At 43.2% G+C, this 23,722-nt stretch overlaps 1 protein-coding gene across 1 annotated transcript; it reads left to right on the top strand.

The window, feature by feature from the left end:
- The first annotated feature begins 17,806 nt into the window (after window positions 1–17,806).
- On the top strand, window positions 17,807–23,401 carry ACTC1 (actin alpha cardiac muscle 1). Its single transcript, XM_510285.7, has 7 exons — window positions 17,807–18,134; window positions 18,807–18,957; window positions 20,068–20,392; window positions 21,068–21,229; window positions 21,358–21,549; window positions 22,330–22,511; window positions 23,071–23,401. The coding sequence occupies exons 2-7, from the start codon at window positions 18,829–18,831 to the stop codon at window positions 23,212–23,214; spliced, it is 1,134 nt and encodes a 377-aa protein (XP_510285.1). The 5' UTR covers window positions 17,807–18,134; window positions 18,807–18,828; the 3' UTR covers window positions 23,215–23,401.
- Window positions 23,402–23,722: the final 321 nt, after the last annotated feature.

The following is a 23,722-nucleotide window of genomic DNA, read 5'->3' as shown; positions in this document are numbered from 1 at the left end:
GGTTTCCTGTAAAACTTCACAGTGTCCTATCTCTGTTGAGTCTGAAAATAAATATATAACTGACTTTACTGTGTCAGTAAATTCTACATTAAAAAAGTCTTAATTACTCAGCTGTTTAAACTGAGGAAGTACAACAGGAAGGTCAGAGATACAGCTATAATTTAATTTTATCTCTAAAATGAAATTATTTGCTTATTTTATTTGTCAAGTTGGGTTCTTGAGCCACTGTAGCAGTACAAGCCACAGACAAAACCCCTCAGACACCGAGATAGGGAAGGGAGTGGCTTTAATCAGCTGGGAGCATCAGCAGGCTAATGTCTTAAAATCCGAGCTCGTCAGATGCTGAACTTCTGTCCCTTTTAAGGGCTCACAACTCTAAGGGGGTCCGCATGAGACAGTCGTGATCGATTGAGCAAGCCAGGGGTATGTGACAGGGGCTGCAAGCACCAGTGGTACGAGTGAAACAGAACAGAACAGGAGGTTTCACAGTGTCCTTCCATACAATGTCTGGAATCTATAGATAACATCAGTTGCTAGTTCAGGGGTCTAATTTTAACTACCAGGCTTAGGTCAGGCAGGCCCAGGCCTGGTTTCGGGTCTGGTTCCTAGGCACCAGGCTACCTGCCTTTAGTTTTGCTTTTCTTTCCTTTTCTGAGTATAAAACAATATAAAACAATATGAGAGGGTCTCTCTCTTCCCTCACCACCACATATCATAATGATTTTGATTTTAAGCCAGATTATTATTTTATTTGCCTACTTACGAAAGCTTAAAGGATAGGTTTTATTTTCTCAAACTGTAGACAATTCTACTTGAGCTACTCAAAATAGTGTATTCTAAATTCATAAAAAATAACATTGAGAAAAACACTAGATCAGTCTGAGAAATACGAAAAGAATGATTACTAAATATGTTTAATTTATAGGCATGTGACTCAGACTACAGCTGGGAAACCAGCTCTCCTTGGGAACTTATTTAAAATCTCAGATTCTGTAGCCCTGCCCCCAAGAGATTGTGGTTCCAAAGATTTGAGGTAGGGAGTTTCCAAATGATTTCTTTGTAGGTAATCTCAAGACACACTTGGAGAAACACTGGTTTAGAGAACTGAGTTTAGATTTAATTATAGCAATTCCTCATATCTACTGTGTTCTATTTGTGTTTCATCAAAACAATGAACTGGAGTTTTAAGAATTTCATTACATTTAATTCTTAATATAATCACTATCCATAGCAGCTCATATTTGTTGCACTAGTATAGTATAATAGTGAAGTATATGGGCTTTGGATTCAGATTGCCTGGGTTCAGATTCTAAGCCAATCCTAACTACCTGTGTGACTAAGGCAAGTTACTTAACCCAACTTCCCAGCTTCCTCATCTGTGAAACAGGAGAAATAATACTTCACAGGGTTAGCTGGGGATTAAATTATTATAATGTATGTAGTGTGTTTATCAGTGATAAAAGCACTTTTAAAATATTAAGTATTTGCTAGGCATGGTGGCTCACGCCTGTAATCCCAGCACTTTGGGAGGCTGAGGTGGGTGGATCACTTGAGGCCAGGAGTTGGAGACCAGCCTGGCCAACATAGTGAAAACCCATCTCTACTAAAAGTACAAAAATTAGCTGGGCATGGTGGTGCACACCTGTAATCCCATCTACTCAGGAGTCTGAGGCACAAGAATCGCTTGAACCTGGAAGGTGGAGGTTGCAGTGAGTGGAGATTGCATCACTGCACTCCAGCCTCAAAACAAAACAAAAAAAAGTATTGCAACCAACTTTGAGTAGCTGTCATAATGTTCTTGTTTTACTCATGGGAAAATTAGGTCTAGAAAGTTTGAGTAAATTATTCAAGTTCATGTAGCTGGAATGCAGCAGAGGCAGCATGAGGCAGAGGCAGCATGAGGCTCAGGCTGTTAATAAGCCTGCGTGTTGGGTCCTGCTCTATACTGTTTCCATGATCCAAATGTCCCCAGCACCCACCCCACATGGTGGGTACAAATGTCATCTCAATAAATACTTAACCCAAGTCAGTACTATTCAGAATGTGTTCCACAGACCTTCAGCATCAGCATCATCTGGGAGCTTCACAGAAATACAGATTCTCATGCCTCACTCCAGACCTACAGAATCAGAAACTCTAGGGATGGAATCAGTAATTTACTGCTTACCAAGCCCTCCAAGTGACTCCGATGTAAGTTTAAGTTGGAGAGCCCTAGGCTTAGGTCAATAGTTCTCAACGTTGACTGAACATTAGAATTTCCTGGGAAACTAAAAACTTCCCAAAATGCTCAAATGCACCCAGACCAATTAAATCAGAATTGATAGAGCTAAGATCCAGGAATCAGTTCCCAAGTGATTCCAATGTGTGCGAGATTCAGAAGAACTGCCCTATATTCTTTTGCCTGAAAACCCCTCTCTGTGAAACTGAGTGGCATTGGTCCCCTCCCCATCTCTCACATGATTTCCTCCTTGTTCCACAGCTCCGGGATTCCCTAGGGGTATCTCTCAGATGCTGAGGGTAAAGTGTGGACTATGACTCCAGCCTCCACTGCCATGTCCCGTCCACTCTGGCCATCACTGGCACAGCCTTTGCACTTATTCCTGGCTGCCAGCATTCAGGCCCACAGATGCCTTCTCCTGGTGCTGAATCATTCACTGCTCAGTTGCAGATCTGAACCAGGGCAGGAAGCTTAACTCCCTATCCTCTAAGTCCTGCTTTCTCTGAATGCTCCCAGAAGAGGCCCTAGGCCAGGAGAGTTTAGTGGGACAGCTCTGTTTGTTTACAAGATAGGCCTTTGTTTCAAGATGTTCACAGACACTCTTGAAGTAACTCATTTGGGATGTTTTAGATGCTATTAGTTAGAAGTGTCACTCTCCTCCAGTCTTCAGGTCCTGTGGCCAGTCTGTTCATTGTGCCAGATTCCACTTGAAGTAGCTGTAAATTCTCCTTCTGGGGATCTTCCATTACGCCACAGTTTTCCGATAGTCATCAGCCCCTGATTCATCAAACATGCTTGCGTACATTGGAATCTCCTCAGCCTCAATGGCACCTGACACCACATGCAGACTGGACGAGCCAATGTGCTTTCTCTAAATATAGAGAATAGGATACATTTAGCACTGCTATTTAAATTTCATAAACTATGATCACCTAAGCATAACAAATTCATTCAGAATCGACTTGATTGAAAAACTGAAATTACTAGATTTTTCACACACTTTATATTTAATCGCCAAAACTTTTATATTTTGAGATAATTGCAGGTTCACATGCAGTTATAATAAAACAATCCAGAGAGCCCATATACCCTTCATCTTGTTTTCTCCAGTGGTAACATCTGGTCTGACTAGAGTACCATATTACAACTAGGAAATTGACATTGATACAATGCGTCAAGTGTGTTCAGATAGCACCAGTTTTATATGGACTCAGTTGTGTGTCTGTGTGTGTTTGTGTGCGTATTTAGTAATAAGCAATTTCATCACACACATAGATGCATATGGTCACTACAATTCAGTACAGTTCCGACACAAGGATCCCTCACACCACCCATTTACAGCCACAACTACTTCCTTTCCTTTCCATTTCCTGAAGCCCTGGCTCATTAATCTGTAATTTTGTCATCTTGAGCATACGATACAACTGAAGTCATATAGTATGTTGTTTGTATGCTTTTCTTAGTGCTTGCTCTAGGTATTACAATATACAAAGATATCATCATTGTCGAGTCTACTGGTAACAGCATTTTGCCACATCCGGTAGAGTACAGAGACCTTCTTCCATTTAGATCTCTTTACCCTCCCAGGTTCTTAAAGATGATTGTTGTAAGTATTGGCTCTACCAAGATTAGGACCATGTCAGATGCATGTTATAATTTTTGCCTTAACCATCAAATGTGATTTAAGAAACTCATGAGAAAGACAATTTGTTATATTTACCCCTATTTCTTTTACCAATTCCAATATTCTTTCCTTTTTGAAGTGTTAAGCCTTCTGCTATTTCCTTTAGCCATTTTTCTAAATAATAGATTTGCTACCAACGAGTTTTCTTAGCTTTTGTTCATCTAAGAATGTCTTTATTTCCCCTTCATTCCTGTCAGACATTTTTGCCAGAAACAGAATTTGAGGTTTACAGTTCTGTTCTTTCAGTGCTTGAAAAATGTGCCACTTTATTCTGGCCTCTATGGTTTCAGAAGAGAAATCTGTCCTCATTTGCATTGGTGTTTTCCTATAAGTAACGTATTGTTTCTCTCTGGCTGCTTTCAAGATTTTTCTTTGCCTTTCGTTTTCAGACTTTTAAGGATGATAAGTTTTAATGTGGATTTCTTTGGAATTATTCTATTTGAGATTCTTTAAGCTTCTTAAATCTCTATATTTCTGTCTTTCACCAAATGCAGGAATTTTTCAACCATTATTCCTTTGAATACTTTTTTCAGTCCCACTTTCTCTCTCCTGAGGATCCAATGGTACAAATGTTACCTCTTTTGTTATTGTCTCACAGGTGCCTGAGACTCTGTTTATGGTTTTTGTTTGTTTGTTTGTTTTTGTTTTTTGAGACAGGGTCTTGCTCTGTCACTCAGACTGTAGTGCAGTGTCACTCAGACTTGGCTCACTGCAACCTGTGCCTCCCAGGCTCAAGCAATCCTCCCACCTCAGCCTCCCAAATAGCTGGGACTACAGGCATGTGTGACCACACCTGGATAATTTCTTGTATTTTTTATAGAGATGGGTTTCCACATGTTTCCCAGGCTGGTCTTAAACTCCTGCCTGACCTCAAGCAATCCACCCACCTCTACCTCCCAAAATGTTGGAACTGCAGGCTTGAGCCACCTCACCTGGCCTCTGAGACTGTTTTTATTTTTTTCAGTCTACACTTTTCTCTGTTAATCTGGAGTAAAATCTGTTGACCTGTCCTCAAATTCACTGATTCTATCCTCTGTCATCTCCATTGTATTATTGAGCCCAGCCATTAAGTTTTTTATTTAGCTTATTGTATTTTTCACTTCTATAATTTCCATTTGGTTCTTTTTTATAACTTCTATTTCTTTGCTGAGATTTTCTCAGTATTTTTTGCATTTGTTTCAAGAGAATTTGTGATTGCTTATTGAAGTATTTTTATGATGGTTGCTTTAAAATTCTTGTCAGATAATTCCAGCATCTAATTCATCTTGTTGTTGGTATCTGTCAATTGTCTTTTCTCATTCATGTTGCGATTTTCAATTGTATCCTGACAGTTTTTATATTATATTCTGGATCATATTTAATCTTCTTTTATTAGCAGGCAGCCCCCTGTTGAGATATTGAAGACTAGGTAGATGTGTATGTTTAGCTTCCTGACACCATCCTGGCAAAAAGGGACTGCTGACTCATACTGCCTCACTGCAGTGGGGTGGGTGGGAGGAAGCTCAGCTCCCCATTTGGCCCCACTGACACCTTCCCAGTGAAAGAGAGGCACTGACTCCTACCATCTCCTGGCCTCCAAATGAGAATGAAAACTCAGCTGTTGCAGGAAGTAAGGGACCCCGAATGGAGGGACCGGCTGGAGCCACGGCAGAGGAACATAAATTGTGAAGATTTCATTTTAATATGGACATTTATCAGTTCCCAAGTAATACTTTTATAATTTCTTATGCCTGTCTTTACTTTAATCTCTTAATCCTGTTATTTTCGTAAGCTAAGGATGTACGTCACCCCAGAACCACTGTGACAATTGTGTTAACTATACAAATTGATTGTAAAACATGTGTGTTTGAACAATATGAAATCAGTGCACCTTGAAAAAGAACAGAATAACGGTGATTTTTAGGGAAGAACGGAAGACAACCATAAGGTCTGACTGCCTGCCGGGTCAGGCAAAAACAGCCACATTTTTCTTCTTGCAGAGAGCCTATAAATGGACGTGCAAGTAGGGAAGATATCACTAAATTCTTTTCCTAGCAAGGAATATTAATATTAATACCCTGGGGAACGAATGCATTACTGGGGGGAGATCTATAAACGGCCGCTCTGGGAACGTCTGTCCTATGCGGTTGAGATAAGGACTGAGATATGCCCTGGTCTCCTGCAGTACCCTCAGGCTTACTAGGGTGGGGAAAAACCCGGCCCCAGTAAATCTGTGGTCAGACCGGTTCTACTCTCGATCCCTGTTTTCTGTTGTTTAAGATGTTTATCAAGACAATACATGCACAGCTGAACATAGACCCTTATCGGTGGTTCTGCTTTGCCTTTGTCCTCTTCCCTCGGAAGCATGTGATCTTTGTTCTGCTTTTTGCCCTTTGAAGCATGTGATCTTTGTACCTACTCCCTGTTTTACACCCCCTCCCCTTTTGAAACCCTTAATAAAAATCTTGCTGGTTTGAGTCTCAGGTGGGCGTCACGGTCCTACCGATATGTGATGTCACGCCCGGTGGCCCAGCTGTAAAATTCCTCTCTTTGTACTCTTTCACTTTATTTGTCAGCTGGCCAACACTTATGGAAAATAGAAAACCTATGTTGAAATATTGGGGGTGGGTTCCTCTGATACTCAGCTTTCTGCTGGGCTCCATTGTTACCAGGGAGTGGGGAAGGAGGGGGCTAACACACACAGCTTTGTGGCTTCAGGGTAGCTGCAGGAGGTCAGCTTCTCACTGGTGCTGCTGAAACCCGGGTCGTGGCAGGGGGCATGGAGGGAAGTAGATGGGCAATGAGAATCCATATCCCACCCCCTCATTTTGCCTGGTTGTTTCTGGGTGAGGGCGGGAGTGGGGACCAGAGTGCCCATTAGCTCTATTTTGCACATCGTTGTACAGTCTCATTGCTGCTGGGTGGGGGTTAGAGGTTCAGTTTGCTGCTGCTCCTTGCTGACTCTACCCTGGTGGGAGAATAGGAGCACTGGCCGCTTCTGCTGGCAGGAAAGGGAAGACTAGCTCCCTGATCAGTCCTACCAATACCACGGGGCAAGTGAGTCAGAGCACCACCATCTGATGCCACAGAGACTGGGGATGGGGAGGAAGATCAGCTCTCAACTCCATCTCACTGAAACTGGAGAAGGGAATATAATTTTCCCATTAGTACTTCACAACAGTAGGGCAGGTATTACCAAAAAGGCTTTCTATTGCAAGGGCACCAGCTTCTTGGTCCTTTGACTAGGAGGAACAGACTTTTCTTAGAGCTTATTTTGTCTGTCCCTGTTGGCAGCTCTAGGTTGGAGGCATCTGCAACACCCTGTCTGGGATATATGAGAGGCAATAACGAAACTTACAGAACTTACCAGCAGCTTGTTTCTCAAGTCCCCAAATCCCTAGGCAGTCCACCTTCTTTCCTCCTTTGAGTTTCCCTAGGTCTGTTTGTTGTGTTATGGCCACAGTTGTAAGAGGGAGCATCTACAAGAAATGGAGTGCTCCCTCTTGACTGGAACCAGAAGCATGATCTATACTTGATTTTTAAAAGAAATAAATAGATAACAGGTATGTCGATACTAAGAGTGAATTCATTTAAGCAGCTTTCCAGGATATTATAATTTTGTTTGGCCCAATAGTCTACATCTGTCACATGTGTTATGCTATAGTGTGTGACAAAAATTAGTTTTCCAAAGGAGAATATTCTGGAAATAACTTCACAGTATCAAAGAAAATTAAATGATCTTCTCTGTAGTTTTGTGTGGGCATATCAAGATGAACTTAATTCTCTGAACAATGGTAGTTTTCAACTTAACTAGAAATCAAATTCCTAACCAATTTGGCTAAAAGAAATTTTATTACATCTAAAAAAATTTGGAACAGAGTTAGATTATAGACCAAATATGAAGACAGTTTTAAAAATAACAGTGCTGGTGAAAAAGAGCCTTAATACTCAGAGATGCAATGTCTTTCTTAAAGTATGTGGAAGTTATTACGTAGACAACTCCCCTGGGCAAATGAGACAAAAATATGCTTGACTTTCAGCAAGAGGATGTTACATTAGATTGTTTTCTTTCTTTCTTTAATAGATAAAATTAATATATGCTTCTGGAAAAATATTCAAATAATACCTAACTAAAAAATGGAAACTGTAATAATTCCTTCCTCCCTTAATCTTCAGTACTCTTCCCATGGTTAAGAGTTTTGGTTTGTTTGGTTAGATTTTTTTTGAAATAGGCTTCAGTAGTCAAAGATTTATGTAAACAGTAGAACTTGAAATCATTCACTCCCTAAAGACTTTGAAAACCAATCATGGCAAATGACTTAGGAAAAGTAGGGAAGAGCTTTCTCTTGGGTCTGTTCCAGCTTCAATTCGTAAAGAATAAGATGTGGCTACCCTTTAAAATATACACAGAAACACACACATTTCACATACTTTTCATCTGAAAGGACCAGTTCAGTGCACCTTCAGCAGTGTGCTTATTTCTGACTTTACTTGGAACCCGGAAGTTGTCTTCTTGGAAGTACAGCATGTGGTACACAGTGAACATTCAGTGAGTATCTGTTGAACGAACTGTAATTATTTTAAGAGGGAACAACATATTTTTGTCTTCCTCATAAACATGATTCAGGCAGAAAATAATGCAAAAGCTTACAAACATAATCTATTCATCAACTAGTCCTCATAGACTCAGCTCAAAATCCATAAACTATGAAGTCTTGCCCAAGGACCCTCATGAGAAGGGCTCGCTCCCTTTTTCCAGCCCCTCAGCCTTTGTTTAATACCCTTTCGTGCTGCTTAGCACAGATCTTTGTGGTGGCTTGCTGGGTTTAGGTACTATCTAATAGAATGAAAACATTCTCTTGGTGTGCATACACCATCTCATGCACTCTAATATTTCCCACTGTTCCTGCCACAATGTCTTGCATAGAGAAGGCATTCAATAAATATTGATTGAATGAAGAAATTGAATAAACCACATCTTGATTTCAAGGGAACACCAATTTAGCCACCAAATTGGCTTTTTCCTTTTGTTCATATCTACATTTGTATGATAAGCATCACTATTTTGATTATATTTAGTTAGAAAGTATGATGTTTCAAATCAAAGAGTTTATTCATCTGTAATATTTTGCTAAGTTGTTTGCAAAATGAGACACTTGGGACACATTTGAATTTCTACGGTGACAGCAAGCCTTGAATCTCCCAAAGAAATTATTTGAAACCCTTTGTTCAAAATCAGTCGCTGAGATCTGAATGTCTTCTTGGTTAATGCTGAGAATTTAAATAGCGTTCAGGGAGACCAGGAGGGTAAAAGATACTTCACTGGAAATGACACATGCTCTAAGAATAGAGCATTATATTTTCCTATCATGCCACATTTCTTTGTAAAGGTATATTCATTTCACACTTTCAGTGTGGTGATTATGAGATGTTATCTGGACCATTTACATTCACAAATATCTGAGAAAACAAAGAACATCTGTTCATTCTTAGCTGCTGCCTGATACCAGCCTTAAGGTTTTTAAACCCTGTTTATGTGATTGTGACTGAATCAGATGATTTGGAAAGATGTACTCAATCTATCCTTGTGACATTGCAATGAAATAAATGTAGGAAACAGAAACAATAAACCTTTCATTCATGACTGATTCTCTCAGATACACACAAACATATTCCAGGTGAGAAAGTAGGCAAATTTAACATTTAACCTTTCACATTTAGTCAAAATAAGAGTTAGTTTCCAGATAGATCAAGGAAAAATCTGACTACATAAAGATGTAAATTATGGAATAATATTTTAGGGTTTGATATTTAGGCCTGAGGTGTGCACACTTTTAGAAGGACCCAGAACACTGGAGCTTTCTAATACATAAGGCTTTCTGCCTCATGGGATCACTTTTGCCTTTTCTCATCATTTTTGGGGCCCACATCCCTGAGTTGGACAAAATAAACTCAGTATAAAGTTTTGCACTGCCAGGTATGAAAGCAAAGCCTGAGCCCCTTGAAACCGCATTTGTCTGTGCTTCTGATTTAGCATTTTCAGTTTTCTATTCAGACAGAAATGAGAGGGAAGAGGTGTTGTAGGCCACTCCCACATCACCCTCTTTCTACCCTCATCCCTCTCTCCTCCGCCTCGCCCACTGCCTTGAGTCAGCAGCTTAGTGATGCGATCCTTGGGTGGACACCAGAAATGGTCAATTATGCCAATCTAAGAGATCAGCTCAAATTAAAGCTTCAGGGCTCTCCCTCTGAAACTTCAAGAGAGGGGCTCTGGACTCCTTATCATCACTGAACAGGGAACACAGAAAGAAGATGGCTACATACATTGGTGAAGGAATGAGCCCAGTGTGAATCTTTTGTGAAAACTATAAGTAGTGTGCTGTAATATTAAATTCACTAGAATCTCTCACTGGAAAATTGCATGTTTAAAGAGAATTTGCAAAAACATTAACTGAATAGAGAGCACTTTGCTTTTTCATCCTTAAAGAATGTTCTCACCTTAGGGTTACCCAACCATTGCAGGTATTTCTTTGATGATGTAGCATTTTACTCTGTTCTGTCCTTTGGGTCATGCTCAAGGTTGTTCTGATCACTTTTCAAGGCCCACATCATAGTTTAATGGCTGATTATTTTCTCTTCTCAGTCCTCAAAGGCTGGCTCTTCTCTCTGGAATATCATAAGCCATAGGCCTACTTATTTGGATGGGTGCCAGCACTCACGCACAAGTAACGGCTTAAGAAGGCTTTTCAGTTGTTTTTATTTTGTATGTACAAGTTCTGTAGGTACACAGTGCTAGCTTTAGATAAAGCCTTTGCTATTATTTTTAATTTATGAAATTAAATAAGAGGTGGTTAAGATGAACTGGTTATCTGTAGTCTAAATTAAGAACAATTTTGATGATAAAATAGCTGTAAAGATGTTTTTCTAAAAGAAATGCTTTCAGACCCTCCACATGAAGACAATGCCTTCAGCAGTATATTCATATGGTTTAGTTTTATGTTTGTGGTAGACCAGTTTTTAAACTACAAGTTTGAAACAGTTCAACAGCTGACTTGGAAACCAGAACCCACCCTCTGAAATATATAAGTGGGATATATAAAGATGGTATAATCCCAAGGGCAGAGCCTGCTCAGAGTTTGACATTCTTTAGTTCCAGCTGTTGACTAGAGATAATTTACTTTATAATAGTAGGACCAAGAAATGCTTTTAATGCAAATTCCTTGCATTGCATGTCTCTCTTTGAAGAACAAATGGACATTCTTGCAGACTACCAGAATAGGAGGCTGTTTGTCTTTTCTCAGCCCAGCGGCTATAAGTAGATATGGAAGCCAAGGCCTTATGAATTTTATGCCACATTTAGTTTTATTTTAGGGAGGTTACAATATAGAGTTTTACAAACTCCCCTAGACACATTATTTTCTTTGTACTTTTCTGTTCACTGTTTTTCCTAGTTTATCACAATAAACACATACTATATTAATAATGAGGGAAATATTATTTTAGATTGCCAGTTATACTTACCATGTTAAGAGGAAAATCAAAATGACATTATAGTTTACAGGTAATGGGTTTTTTTCATTAAGCAATATATGCTATTTATTTATTTATTTATTTATTTATTTATGTTTGAGTCAATGTCTTGCTTTGTCGCTCAGGCTGCAGTGCAGTGGTGTGATCACAGCTCACTGCAGCCTGGACATCCCAGGCTCAAGCAATCCTTCCACCTTAGCCTCTGGAGTAGCTAGGACCACAGGTGTGCACCACCATGCCCAGCTAATTATGTATTTTTGTAGAGATGGGGGTTTCGTCATGTTGCCCAGACTGGTCTTGAACTCCTGGATTCAAGCAATCCACCTGCCTCGGCCTCCAAAAGTGCTGGGATTACATGCATGAGCCACCACACCTGGCCTATGCTTTCACTGGGGTGGAAAAAACTACAGATATATACGCAAGTCATGGCAGACTCTTAGCTACTTGTAAAATGGCCATCCCAATTGTAATTTCAAATGTTCTCCATTGTTCCTACAAATTCATTCTTATCTATCTATTCATTCATTCTTTGTTTTGTCCCACACAAGATTTATGCCAGCTTACAAAGATAGAGAGAAAAATGAAAACTAAAAGTAGAAGAAAAATTAAAATAAAAAATAGAGATGGGTGTGTAAAACAGATCAAAATGACCTATAATCGCTGTAACAATTGGGCCACATATGTGGTTCTCTAAAATTTTTCTTAGCCAACACCAAAAGTGAAACCTTAGCTGGTCACTAGATTCAGGGAACACAAATCAAAACAAACTAGTTCGTGGGTAGATGTGCTTCTGCCCTTGGTACCAGAGTCAGACAGGGAATTCTCCCAAGGAGGCTTATAAAGAAGATTGTGTCCTATGATGAATATCCATGAAAACATCCTTACAATGTCCTTACAATAGAGATGGTGACCTACTCTTACACAGCCCCTCAACATAGGCTGGTGACATCATATCAAAGAACAGCTGGGGCTGGGCATGGTGGCTCACACCTATAATCCCGCACTTTGGGAGGCCAAGGCAACTGGATCACCTGAGCTCAGGGGTTAGAGACCAGCCTGGGCAACATGGGGAAACCCTGTCTCTATGTACAAAAAAATTAAAAACAAAACAAAACAAAGAGAATAGTTGGGTAAAAATGGATTCTACAGCTGGAAGTCTGCCCAGCTTCATCTAGAAACTGACCATGTTGACCATATACACATAGAAAGTGGCAGGATAGTGCCAGCCTCTAGGAAATTCTCAGGAAATGTCAACAATTAGTGTTACCATTACCAATATTGTGTGTCAGATGAGTGCTTGATCTTTGCTGGGGAAGAGATGGGCTCTACATGATGCAGGTGAGTGAAAGCGGCCTGCAGGAGGTTTTCTGAGCTCACAGTTCTTACTACTGATGCAGGTCTCCCAGCCCTTCTGCTTGCAGGTCAGGCTTAGATCAGACATTGTCATGGTTGGGCTCTCCAGGAAAGATGGATTTGCTCCAGGTAATACTTGAAACACTGAAACTCCATAAATAAAGTCACTGCCAGTGTGCAGAGCAAGTCAAATCTGAGCTAAGAGCAGTACCTTCCAAGCAGAAACTCATGGGCGTGAGCATTTCATTCTTGACAGACAAACTCCTTTTAAGGAATTTAAAAGGCTATCTAGAAATCCTTTCTGATTCTTTCCCACTGACGTCACCAGGATAGAGGAGACTGAAAATGTGGTCTTTAGTCTGAGTGCGGTGGCTCACGCCTGTAATCTCAAAACTTTGGGAGGCCGAGGCGGGCAGATCACTTGAGGCCAGGAGCTCGAGACCAGCCTGGCCACCATGGTGAAACCCTGTCTCTACTAAAAACACAAAAATTAGCCAGGAATGGTGATGTGTGCCTGTATTCCCAGCTACTCAGGAGGCTGAGGCAGGAGAATAACTTGAAACTTGCAGTGAGCTGAGATTGCCCCACTGCACTCCAGCCTGGGGGACAGAGCAACACTCTGTCTCAAAAAAAAAAAAAAAAAAAATGTAGTCACCAGGATCCAGAGAAGCATCTTCCTTCTATGTTCCCTTCTATGTTCTCCCTCCCCCATGCCCCTTCCTCCTTCCCCTACCCTCCTTTTCTGAGTCTTATTAAATGATTCATTACAGTTGGTCCTATCATGTTAGAAGACAGTGACGGCTGGGACCTGCCAAGAACAGAATCCATCTGGGGCCAAATACCCTCTGCCTGGGTTAATCCCCTTGGTGGTTGCATATAAAACACGGGGAAGTATGCTGTGAAGATTAGCCATGCCTCATATATTGGATTCTGAACACCAGGATGTGTGGGGGCCTGCAGCCCTCACCATCACGTCACTTTCTCCTTTCAATGAAAACTGAAACCCAGATCCAGCCAGAGGGCAGTGGGGGTGAACAAATGTGTAGGCAAAGAAAATAGGAATGTTTAGGAAGGCTAGATCCTCCCCCCGGTCTGATCTAAACCGAGGCTCTCCCTCCCCCGGCACACAGAATGCAGGAGGGACAGGAGGTGATGGGGAGGGCTCATGGGGAGGAATTAAGTGTGGCTCTGTCTGTTTCTGGCTTCTCTGTAAATACTGTGACACCTCCGAATGGAGGAACAGCTGAGATAAGTGACTGCTAATCCCCCAGTGCCGGGGAGGAGGCTGGGCCGCTCCCTTCCAGATCCCAGCAGATGGTGGATGAAACAGACTTCCCCCGAGGCAAGGGCAGTGGGAACTGTCCCACCTTCTGTTCCTTCAGTTTGCCCTGCACGTCTCCCTCATGGCCAGTCCACGCCGAGAAGGGCTTCACTGGCCCTCAAGAGCCCTGGGGACCCGCCCCAGCTCTGCCATCCCACTGGGATCTACAAGGTCAGCCAACCTGGACTCCAGCCAGCACTGGCAGCTTGGGCAGCATCCAGCAAAGCTCTGTGGGCTTCAGAGAGAACAGCCAAGCAGTGCGGCTAAGTTTTTCACTCTGCAGAGAAACATACCTAGGGGAGAACGGTGAGGGCTCATTTAAAATGCAGATTCAATCTTCCAGGGTGGAACCCAGGAATCTGAATTTCTATTAGGCAGTCTAGGTAATTTGGCTGGAGGCGGTTCTAGCATCACATTCTGAGAAATAGCAGACCAAGTATATGTGAAGGTATTTTTGCTGGTGGTTGGGCATAGGGCTTAAAATCAGGTGCCTGAGTTTGAATTGTCACTCCACCATTTGCTCACCTGTATGACCTCAGACAAAAAAGGCTCAGTGGTTCCCTACCTCATAGGATATAAACTGGTCTTTCTCAAACTGCAGGAAGCACAATTTAGTCACAATTAGCAATAAAAAAATAACACTGGGAGACTGCACAACAATGTGAATTCGCTGAACACTTTTGAACTGTGTATTCCTAAATGGTTAAGACAGTAAATTTGATATATGTATATTTTACCATAATTTAAAAAAAATCTAGAATGTACCAAAGAGGAGATGTCATTTTTTTCTTCTTTGTTTTGTATTTTTTTTGAGATGTCATTTTTATATGCTTAAAAAGCCAATCTCAATTTTCAAATTAAGTGGATCTATAAAAAGTAGTTTAAATAAAACTCAGTCATGAAATCTTACTTTCCTGTTGGTTTACATTTTAAAATATATAAAATAGGGTTCAAAGTTTTTAAAATGTGGAAATCAAGGCGAGGCTTGGTGGCTCATGCCTGTAATCCCAGCACTTTGGGAAGCTGAGGCTGGCAGATCAGTTGAGCCCAGGAGCTTGAGACCAGCTTAGGCAACATAGTGAAACCCCGTCTCTTCAAAAAATACAAAAATTAGTGGGGTGTGTTGGCATGTGCCTGCAGTCCCAGCTGTTTGGGAGGCTGAGATGGGAGGATCAGCTAAGGTGGGAGAATCGGCCAAGGTGGGAGGATCACCTGAGCCTGGGAGGTCGAGGCTGCAGTGAGCCCTGATTATACCACTGCACCTGATTATACCTGGGTAACAGAGGGAGACCCTGTCTGAAGCAAACAAACAAATACATAAAAATAAAATAAATAAAATGTGGAAATCGAGTGGTAATACAAATAGTAAATATCAAACAATCATAAATCTTTAAGAAATAAGCATTCTTTTTTTGCTACACACATAACACATATGAAAATACACTGTTTTGAGTGTTAGGCAATGAAATTGAGCGGAATAGGAAACACATTTTTCAAACATTTTAAGGGTGAATATTGTTTCACAAAACTACTGTTGAGTCCTGCACTGTTCTACTGGCCTCCCACTAGAGCCAATGGTCCTGAGATGAGGGGGCTGGAAGTGGCCTCCTAGACCCCCGAAGCCTGTGTGAAGGACAAAGGTCAATAATCATGGTTTTCCATTCCTGAGAGTCTTTGCACCTATAGCAGTGATAGTGGGAGTCTCTCACCAGCCACTCCCATGCAGAAACTCTTTCTCTCACACAAATGTTCATAAACTTCAGTTCTGCTCTACTTTTAAAAACGAACAACACTTCCTGGGGAAGGCTTTCTCGGAAACTCTTTCAGACCCCCCTTCCCTTTTTGTGACTATCCTGCTGATACCTCTTCTTCCTTCCCAGTTTGTGCCATAGCTGTCTGACTTTTCTGTAATTGCCACGGAGGATGAGTCCTGCTCTGTTTTATTTATCACTGAATCCTTAACTAGCACAGTTCTGATCCTGCAAAGATTTGCTGAATCAATGAAGAATGAAATCAACCTGATTCTTTAAAAGGCAGAGCTACTACTGCCTCCAAAAGTATCATTATTACACATACAATTTGCTTTGTATCTTCCATATTACTTACAGCATTTGTTTCTAACTATTACAATACACAATAACTTCTGCAACAAGTGTTGTGGTATCACTTTTGAGAGGGAAAACTTGGGGCTTGGGAAGGTTAAGTGTCTTGCTCAAGACCAAACAGATAGTTAGTAAGTGATAAAGGCAGCATTTGAGCCCAGTTCTCTCTGGCTCTGACACCAGTCCCATTTCTCCTTTTCCTTGGTTTTTCTATATTTTCATGAGACAAGGCAGTTCTACTTTTGGCATCCTGTCAATAAACATTTTCACTGTAAAATGCCTGCTGTGCTGCACAGAGTAATCTCAGCCAGGTCTCTTACCCGGCCCCACCACACAGCTGCCCATCGCGTTTCTTCTCCAGACCAACCCAAACATGGTTGGGGAGTTCAGAGGGGAGGGCCCAGCATTCCCCAGTCGGGACAAGTATCTAATCAGCAGGCCTCCTCAGCATATCAGTCCAAGACCACTCTAGAGAGAGATGCCAGTGCCCAGTTTTCTATTTTTAACTGGTGTGAACTGGAGGAAAAACACAAGCATTAAAAATCAAAGCTCCAGTCAAGAACTGAGAATGCAGGGCACCCCAGGGCAAACTAGTGATCTGTGTCCTTCTTACAACTCCCTCTTCCTTCTCCCTCTCCTCATTTCATGTCATTTTTCTTTTTCCTTCTCAAAAGTTCAAGATCCTGCAAAATCTGTTTTCCACAGAGGAGATGATAGCTGTCATTTATGCCAATGCTTCTCACACTTTAATGTACATACCAAGCAAATGAGGATCTTGCTGAAAAGCGGATTGGGATGGCTCTTGAGATTGCATTTCTAGCTCATTTCCAGGTTATGACAATACTGCTTGTCCACGGGCTGCACTTTGAGTAGCAAGGATTGGTGTAGTCCTATAGTTTAAGTTGCTGCTATGTTCTCCATCAAAGTATTTGCCTTTGCAGTCTTGTCTCCACCTGGAGTGAGGGCCTCTGCCCCCAGTTTAAAGATGCTCATCTCCCCACCATCAAGTGGGCAAGCTACTTTTGGCATTTGTTCCTTTATTCACTTTGGCAGCAGGGGATCCTTTTCTGGCCTGAAGACCAGAGTCTGAATTTGAGCAAAACGCCGCAGCATGGATGAGGGCTACCCAATAACTGGGCTGGGGTAAACCTGGTCCCTTCTCCAGCAAGACTTGGCCAAGCTCTCACAGAAACCCTTTTCTGACTCTTCCCTGGCCAGACCCTGATCCATGCATGGGTTGGAACTCGGGTGGCCTTGGTTAATCTCAGCTTTCTGACCTAGATGAGCCCAGCACCAGCTCTCTGAGTAAAGCCATTCAGGCTGGTGGGGACTAGACCAGAAGGGTGCCCTGTCCTGGGTGCCCCTTTTGCAGCCACTCAGATGTGCTGCTGTGGTGTCCTTTGTGCTGGTGGCAGCCCTGGAAGATGAGAAGCCGCTGTTGCTCCCCTGCTGCCCTGGCCCAGCTGTCAGGACCCCTCAGCAGAGGGCAGGGCGCCAAGCCTTCCCACTGCATGTGGCTTATTGTCCCCAAGGCTGGCAGGGCTGCGGAGGACCGAATCCACAGACCATCCAGGGAGCACCCACACCCCAGAAAGGGGGAGGGGTGGGCTGGCGTCACTTAGTCTTCCCCTGCCCCCTACCCTTCAGCGCCTGCCCCTCCCCAGCTCCCTATTTGGCCATCCCCCTGACTGCCCCCTCCCCTTCCTTACATGGTCTGGGGGCTCCCTGGCTGATCCTCTCCCCTGCCCTTGGCTCCATGAATGGCCTCGGCAGTCCTAGCGGGTGCGAAGGGGACCAAATAAGGCAAGGTGGCAGACCGGGCCCCCCACCCCTGCCCCCGGCTGCTCCAACTGACCCTGTCCATCAGCGTTCTATAAAGCGGCCCTCCTGGAGCCAGCCACCCAGAGCCCGCCGCCGCCGGAGCCGAGCCGACCCGCCCCGCCAACGGTGAGTCAGCGCCCGGCCCTCCGCGTTCACTCCTCGCCTGGTCCGCGGGCCGCGCCGGACACCAGCCCCGCGCCGCCACCTGGCCAGCCCGGCCCGCATTCAGCCAAGGCCCCAGCTCCTGCCGCTCTGCGACTGCCTTTTTTTTTTTTTTAAAGCCCACACTTTTTGATTTGGTTCTAACTTGTTTTGTCCTGGGCGTCGGTCCTCGCAGGACCTCGCAGGGGCTCTAAGAAGGGGAATTTTGTGGCTCCCCAAGGGGCTTTTGGGTCCCTACTCCCGTGCGCTTTCCCCTCCATCTGGGGCACAGGCATGGCGATATGGACAGGGCTGGAGATCGAGTTCCCAGTTCGTGAAAAGGAAGAAAGTTAAAGGGCTGGGGAGGACTAAGGGGCTGGGTTTCTTGGGTCCCTCCTTGCACCTGGCACCCTAGGTGGAACTCCTGGCCAGGGAGTCTGGGTGGATTCCTCTGCCCTTCTCTGTCCCCAGTCACCTCCGCGGCTTCTTCCCTCCCTTTTATGATTCGAGGGGAAGGGAGGTGGCAGGAGTGTTCCCCACCCAACCCCCTGTCCAGTCCCCACAACCCCCTTCTGCTCTGTCCTGTCCTCTGGGTGCGGAGAAGGCCAGCTGCACAGGCAGCTAAGCGTGGTCCGCCCTCCCCTCCTCAACCTGCAGAAGCCCCTGAAGCTGTGCCAAGATGTGTGACGACGAGGAGACCACCGCCCTGGTGTGCGACAACGGCTCTGGGCTGGTGAAGGCCGGCTTTGCGGGCGATGACGCGCCCCGCGCTGTCTTCCCGTCCATAGTGGGCCGCCCGCGGCACCAGGTAAACTTCCCGCCGAGCCCCCAGTCCCACTCGGGACCCCTTCAGTCCAGCGATCTAGGAAATGGCTCTCACCTGACCCTCTTGTTCGATGAACTCTTTAGGCCAAATTAAGAAAAGGCTGATTGACTTCAAATCCAAGCCAAGGCAAGCAATACTCCACAAAACCCCAACATACTGAGGAATGTACACCTGAGTGGCACGCCTCTAAAAGGGTCCCACTCCCTGCTGTGAAAGCCACCTGCTTCTCTCCACTAATGGCCTTTTGGACTTTTAGTCTTTAGTGTCTTCTCTGCCTTATACACTTCATTTTCTTCCTTGTCCTCTCTTTTCAGTCCTGTTTAAAACTTCTAACAATATCGCCTCTCCCAACCAACCAGGACCCAATCCACATTCCTCTCTCATGTTCGCAGCCAGTTTACAGGGTTCCCCAAAGGTGTAATCAATCTATCTCCTTCCTGGCTGTTGCATTTTTAGAAGCCAGGCGTGACAGAGGCAGCAAGTGCCATGGTGATAGCGACATACCACCTCGTTTATTAAAAGACATGCCATGCTCTCTGGGTTTGTCACATGCCTGGCCAGACAGGCTGCCAAGCAGGAGAGCTTAGTCCTCAGAGCTGGTGAATGACTCCAGGACAGCTCTGGACAGGCTGAATTTCACTGTTGGAGTGAGGATGGCATATCAGCCCATCATTATGTGTTCACTTGAATGTCAAAATCTTTTTCTTAGGAGAAATACAATGTGTCATTAATTCAGTCTTTCCAAAATGCAGTCATCTATATTCCAGTTGACATGGGTGATGAGCTTAATAATTTAATGAAGGCATATGATATTTTTAAGGTGAGGTGAGGCTCTGCTTCTTCAGTGAAATAGCTTCATTCTCTCCGGAGTTATATTCTCAACAACAGAATTATACATCTTTGGGGGAGTGGGGAGAAGGTAGAAGATTGATTTTTAAATAATTCTTCTAAATTGGGGTAAAATCCTATTGCTTGTTATTTCTGGTATTTAAATATGTTCCTTGACTTGGGCAGTTAGATATAAATGGACAAGACACTGATTATATTCCTGACATGGTGAGAGCATGATTTTCTCATTTTTTCTTCTCATAGGGAGTTATGGTGGGTATGGGTCAGAAGGACTCCTACGTAGGTGATGAAGCCCAGAGCAAGAGAGGCATCCTGACCCTGAAGTATCCCATCGAGCATGGTATCATCACCAACTGGGACGACATGGAGAAGATCTGGCACCACACCTTCTACAACGAGCTCCGTGTGGCTCCCGAGGAGCACCCCACCCTGCTCACAGAGGCCCCGCTGAACCCCAAGGCCAACCGGGAGAAGATGACTCAGATCATGTTTGAGACCTTCAATGTCCCTGCCATGTACGTGGCCATCCAGGCAGTGCTATCCCTGTATGCTTCTGGCCGTACCACAGGTATGCTGGGCTCTGGGGACAGTTACTGATGAATCACATTCCCAAGTCACCGACCTTGCTGTGAATCACATCCCCCAGTTGAAAAAGGGATAATCCCTTTCCTCCCATTCCCTAGCAAGGTCTGTGCTAAGAGAAAGAGTTAACAGTAGTGCCCTGAGGTTAGTTTCAGAGCACAGTTATTGTTGGAGCTGATAGTTTGTGGAGATAGGTCCTTCCCTCATTTAAAGCTCAGCGCAGTGTAGCAACTTGGAGTGCAGCAGTCATTGTTATGTGTTTAAACCATCACATCACCTGGGCAAGCATCCCCAAGGAGAATACATTCCATACAGGGTCTGAGTCAAAAGAGAGAGAAACGTGTAAGTTCAATAGGAGCAAAGAAAAACACACTTGGGTGCTTACATAATGTGCTCGTGGCTGACAAGAAAGATGGTCATTTGAAAGTGTCCTCAGGAATTTTTTCTACTATAATAGTTAAAAAGATGAGCTGCAGTTTGCTTCAGATTTAGTATTCCTGATGCTCATTTTTATTCTTTGTGTGTAAGGAATCTAATTTTATCTGGATCAATGCCCATTGCTAGCATCTCTTAGCCAAGATTGGAAGCGGGCTTTGCCGTGGCTAAAGCAGTGGTGTTGTCCTCAGGAATTTACCTTGTTCTTGTCTACTTCCCCGGGCAGGCATTGTTCTGGACTCTGGGGATGGTGTAACTCACAATGTCCCCATCTATGAGGGCTACGCTTTGCCCCATGCCATCATGCGTCTGGATCTGGCTGGTCGGGACCTCACTGACTACCTCATGAAGATCCTCACTGAGCGCGGCTACTCCTTTGTCACCACTGGTGAGTGTGTGTGTGTCTCATCTGCCACAGTGTGGGTCTGCTTTCCTCCTCTCTCACTGAATTCGCCTACCTCCCTATAATTGACTTCTTGCTTCAGAGCATGACTGTGATACTCTTTATTTCTGTAGCTGAACGTGAAATTGTCCGTGACATTAAAGAGAAGCTGTGCTATGTCGCCCTGGATTTTGAGAATGAGATGGCCACAGCTGCCTCTTCCTCCTCCCTGGAGAAGAGCTATGAACTGCCTGATGGCCAAGTCATCACTATTGGCAATGAGCGCTTCCGCTGTCCTGAGACGCTCTTCCAGCCCTCCTTCATTGGTGAGTTGTAGGGTCTGGTGCAGAGGCACGATTTTCCCTGGAAATCTTAGGGTCTCCCAGAGTAAAATCTAGAAGGCTCAAGAAGCCCTTGAGTTAAAAGAAGTCATAGTTTGGATTCCCACACAGCTCAACCTCAAGTCCTGATGGCTCATTAAAGGGGAAGTCTATGTTCTGCTCTAGTGATATAATAAAGGATGACACACTGAGTTCATGTCAAAATAAAGGATGACACAGAGTAGTAACTGAATAGCACGTATCTGCAGGAAAAGGGCTATTTCACAAGAGCTGACTTATTCCAGTAAGTTTCACTACCAAGTAGCTGGACTTTCCAAGTTCCTCATCATTAAATGCAATAACATTCCTACTCATATTAATAACTGGGCACTTATATGTCAACAAATATCCTTCCTAAGCAATGCTTTCCATAAGGAACTTTGTCAGGATCTGATTTAAGTCCATAAACAAAAATTACATTCATTTTAGTTTAAACGTGTATCTTTTCCTTTTCCAATACATCTTCATACATCTGAGAGTTTCAGGAGGTGTTTACTTGAAACAGGTGCTAAGCACAGTTGCTCCTTTCTTGGCATTGTATTGTGGATTAACTGTGAGGCACCCATTCCACCCTGCAGTGTGTCTTATAGGGGAATATATGTTTCAGAGACAAATGGTGACAGCTCCCCCACACAAAGAAGTTCTGTTCTCTTCCCTCTACCTTGACCTGAATGCACTGTGATGTGTGTGTGTGTGTGTGTGTGTGTGTGTGTGACTTGTTGCTAGGTATGGAATCTGCTGGCATCCATGAAACAACTTACAATAGCATCATGAAGTGTGACATTGATATCCGCAAGGACCTGTATGCCAACAATGTCTTATCTGGAGGCACCACTATGTACCCTGGTATTGCTGATCGTATGCAGAAGGAAATCACTGCTCTGGCTCCTAGCACCATGAAGATTAAGGTAAAGAACTTTTGTGAGTGGGAGATCCAAAGTGAGTCTTGGTATTCTAAGCAGAACTACATTCCAAATTCCTTTTCCCTCATACTCAGTTTCTTGTCTCCTACAAACTTTACCTGTTAGCTTTTCTACCACTTTTTCTGATTTTCTTAGCACTTTTCCCAAGATAGGTAAATTCCAAAATGCTTTTAAGCAGTGAATAAAAATAAATCTTTGACAAAAAAAAAACACACACACACACACGCAACAAAATCTTTGAATACATTTTTAAAGCTCCCAACTTTTGGGCTAGGCTCCACTACACATTTAGCTTGTTGCCAAATTACACTCTAGGTAAGTGGAGAAATTCCATTTTAATAATAGAATATATCTTTAATAATATAAATGATGAAATAGAGGTGAGTTCATATAACTTGATTGGCCACATTATTTCGTGGTATGACATATCCCACATTATAGCAAATTAATATCTAATGGTTTTTTCTGTGAATCCTCCCAATGTTATTTGCTCCCTTGCTTGGAACTTCAGAGTTCACTGGAAGTTTTTGTTTTCTTTCTGCAGATTATTGCTCCCCCTGAGCGTAAATACTCTGTCTGGATTGGGGGCTCCATCCTGGCCTCTCTGTCCACCTTCCAGCAAATGTGGATTAGCAAGCAAGAGTACGATGAGGCAGGCCCATCCATTGTCCACCGCAAATGCTTCTAAGATGCCTTCTCTCTCCATCTACCTTCCAGTCAGGATGATGGTATTATGCTTCTTGGAGTCTTCCAAACCACCTTCCCTCATCTTTCATCAATCATTGTACAGTTTGTTTACACACGTGCAATTTGTTTGTGCTTCTAATATTTATTGCTTTATAAATAAACCAGACCAGGACTTGCAACCTATAAAAGCCTCTCGTTTGTTTTTGGGGTAGGCGTGGGGTGGGGCAGGTGTTTGCTTTGACACCCTGAGCATTGTCAGAGTTCAGTACCACAAGGTTCATCCAGATGAATTAATATGACAGTTAGCTGGGAGTTATAATACTAACTTTTGATTTCATATTTTGAGACAGAATCATGAATATATTTCATACCTGAAAAGCAGATTAAGGTTTAGTTCCATATAAGTAAGAAATGAAATTGAATAAGATAGTTCTCTAGAATTAGTTGCTGCAGATGACACTGAAGATTGTTTTAACATATGTTCCAGTTGTTTTTGTAACCTTGCAGAA

This window comes from Pan troglodytes, chromosome 16 (assembly GCF_028858775.2).
Source record: "Pan troglodytes isolate AG18354 chromosome 16, NHGRI_mPanTro3-v2.0_pri, whole genome shotgun sequence".
In the NCBI taxonomy this organism is placed as follows: domain Eukaryota; kingdom Metazoa; phylum Chordata; class Mammalia; order Primates; family Hominidae; genus Pan; species Pan troglodytes.
The sequence above is the reverse complement of the archived record's forward strand: the minus strand, read 5'-3'. Positions and strand labels throughout refer to the sequence as shown.

Bases quoted from the DNA above. Each gene is read 5' to 3' on its own strand.
- ACTC1 (XM_510285.7), top strand. From the start codon at position 18,829: ATGTGTGACGACGAGGAGACCACCGCCCTGGTGTGCGACAACGGCTCT. The intron at 21,230-21,357 runs GTGAGTGTGTGT...TTATTTCTGTAG, and splicing joins CTACTCCTTTGTCACCACTG to CTGAACGTGAAATTGTCCGT. The intron at 22,512-23,070 runs GTAAAGAACTTT...TTCTTTCTGCAG, and splicing joins CTAGCACCATGAAGATTAAG to ATTATTGCTCCCCCTGAGCG.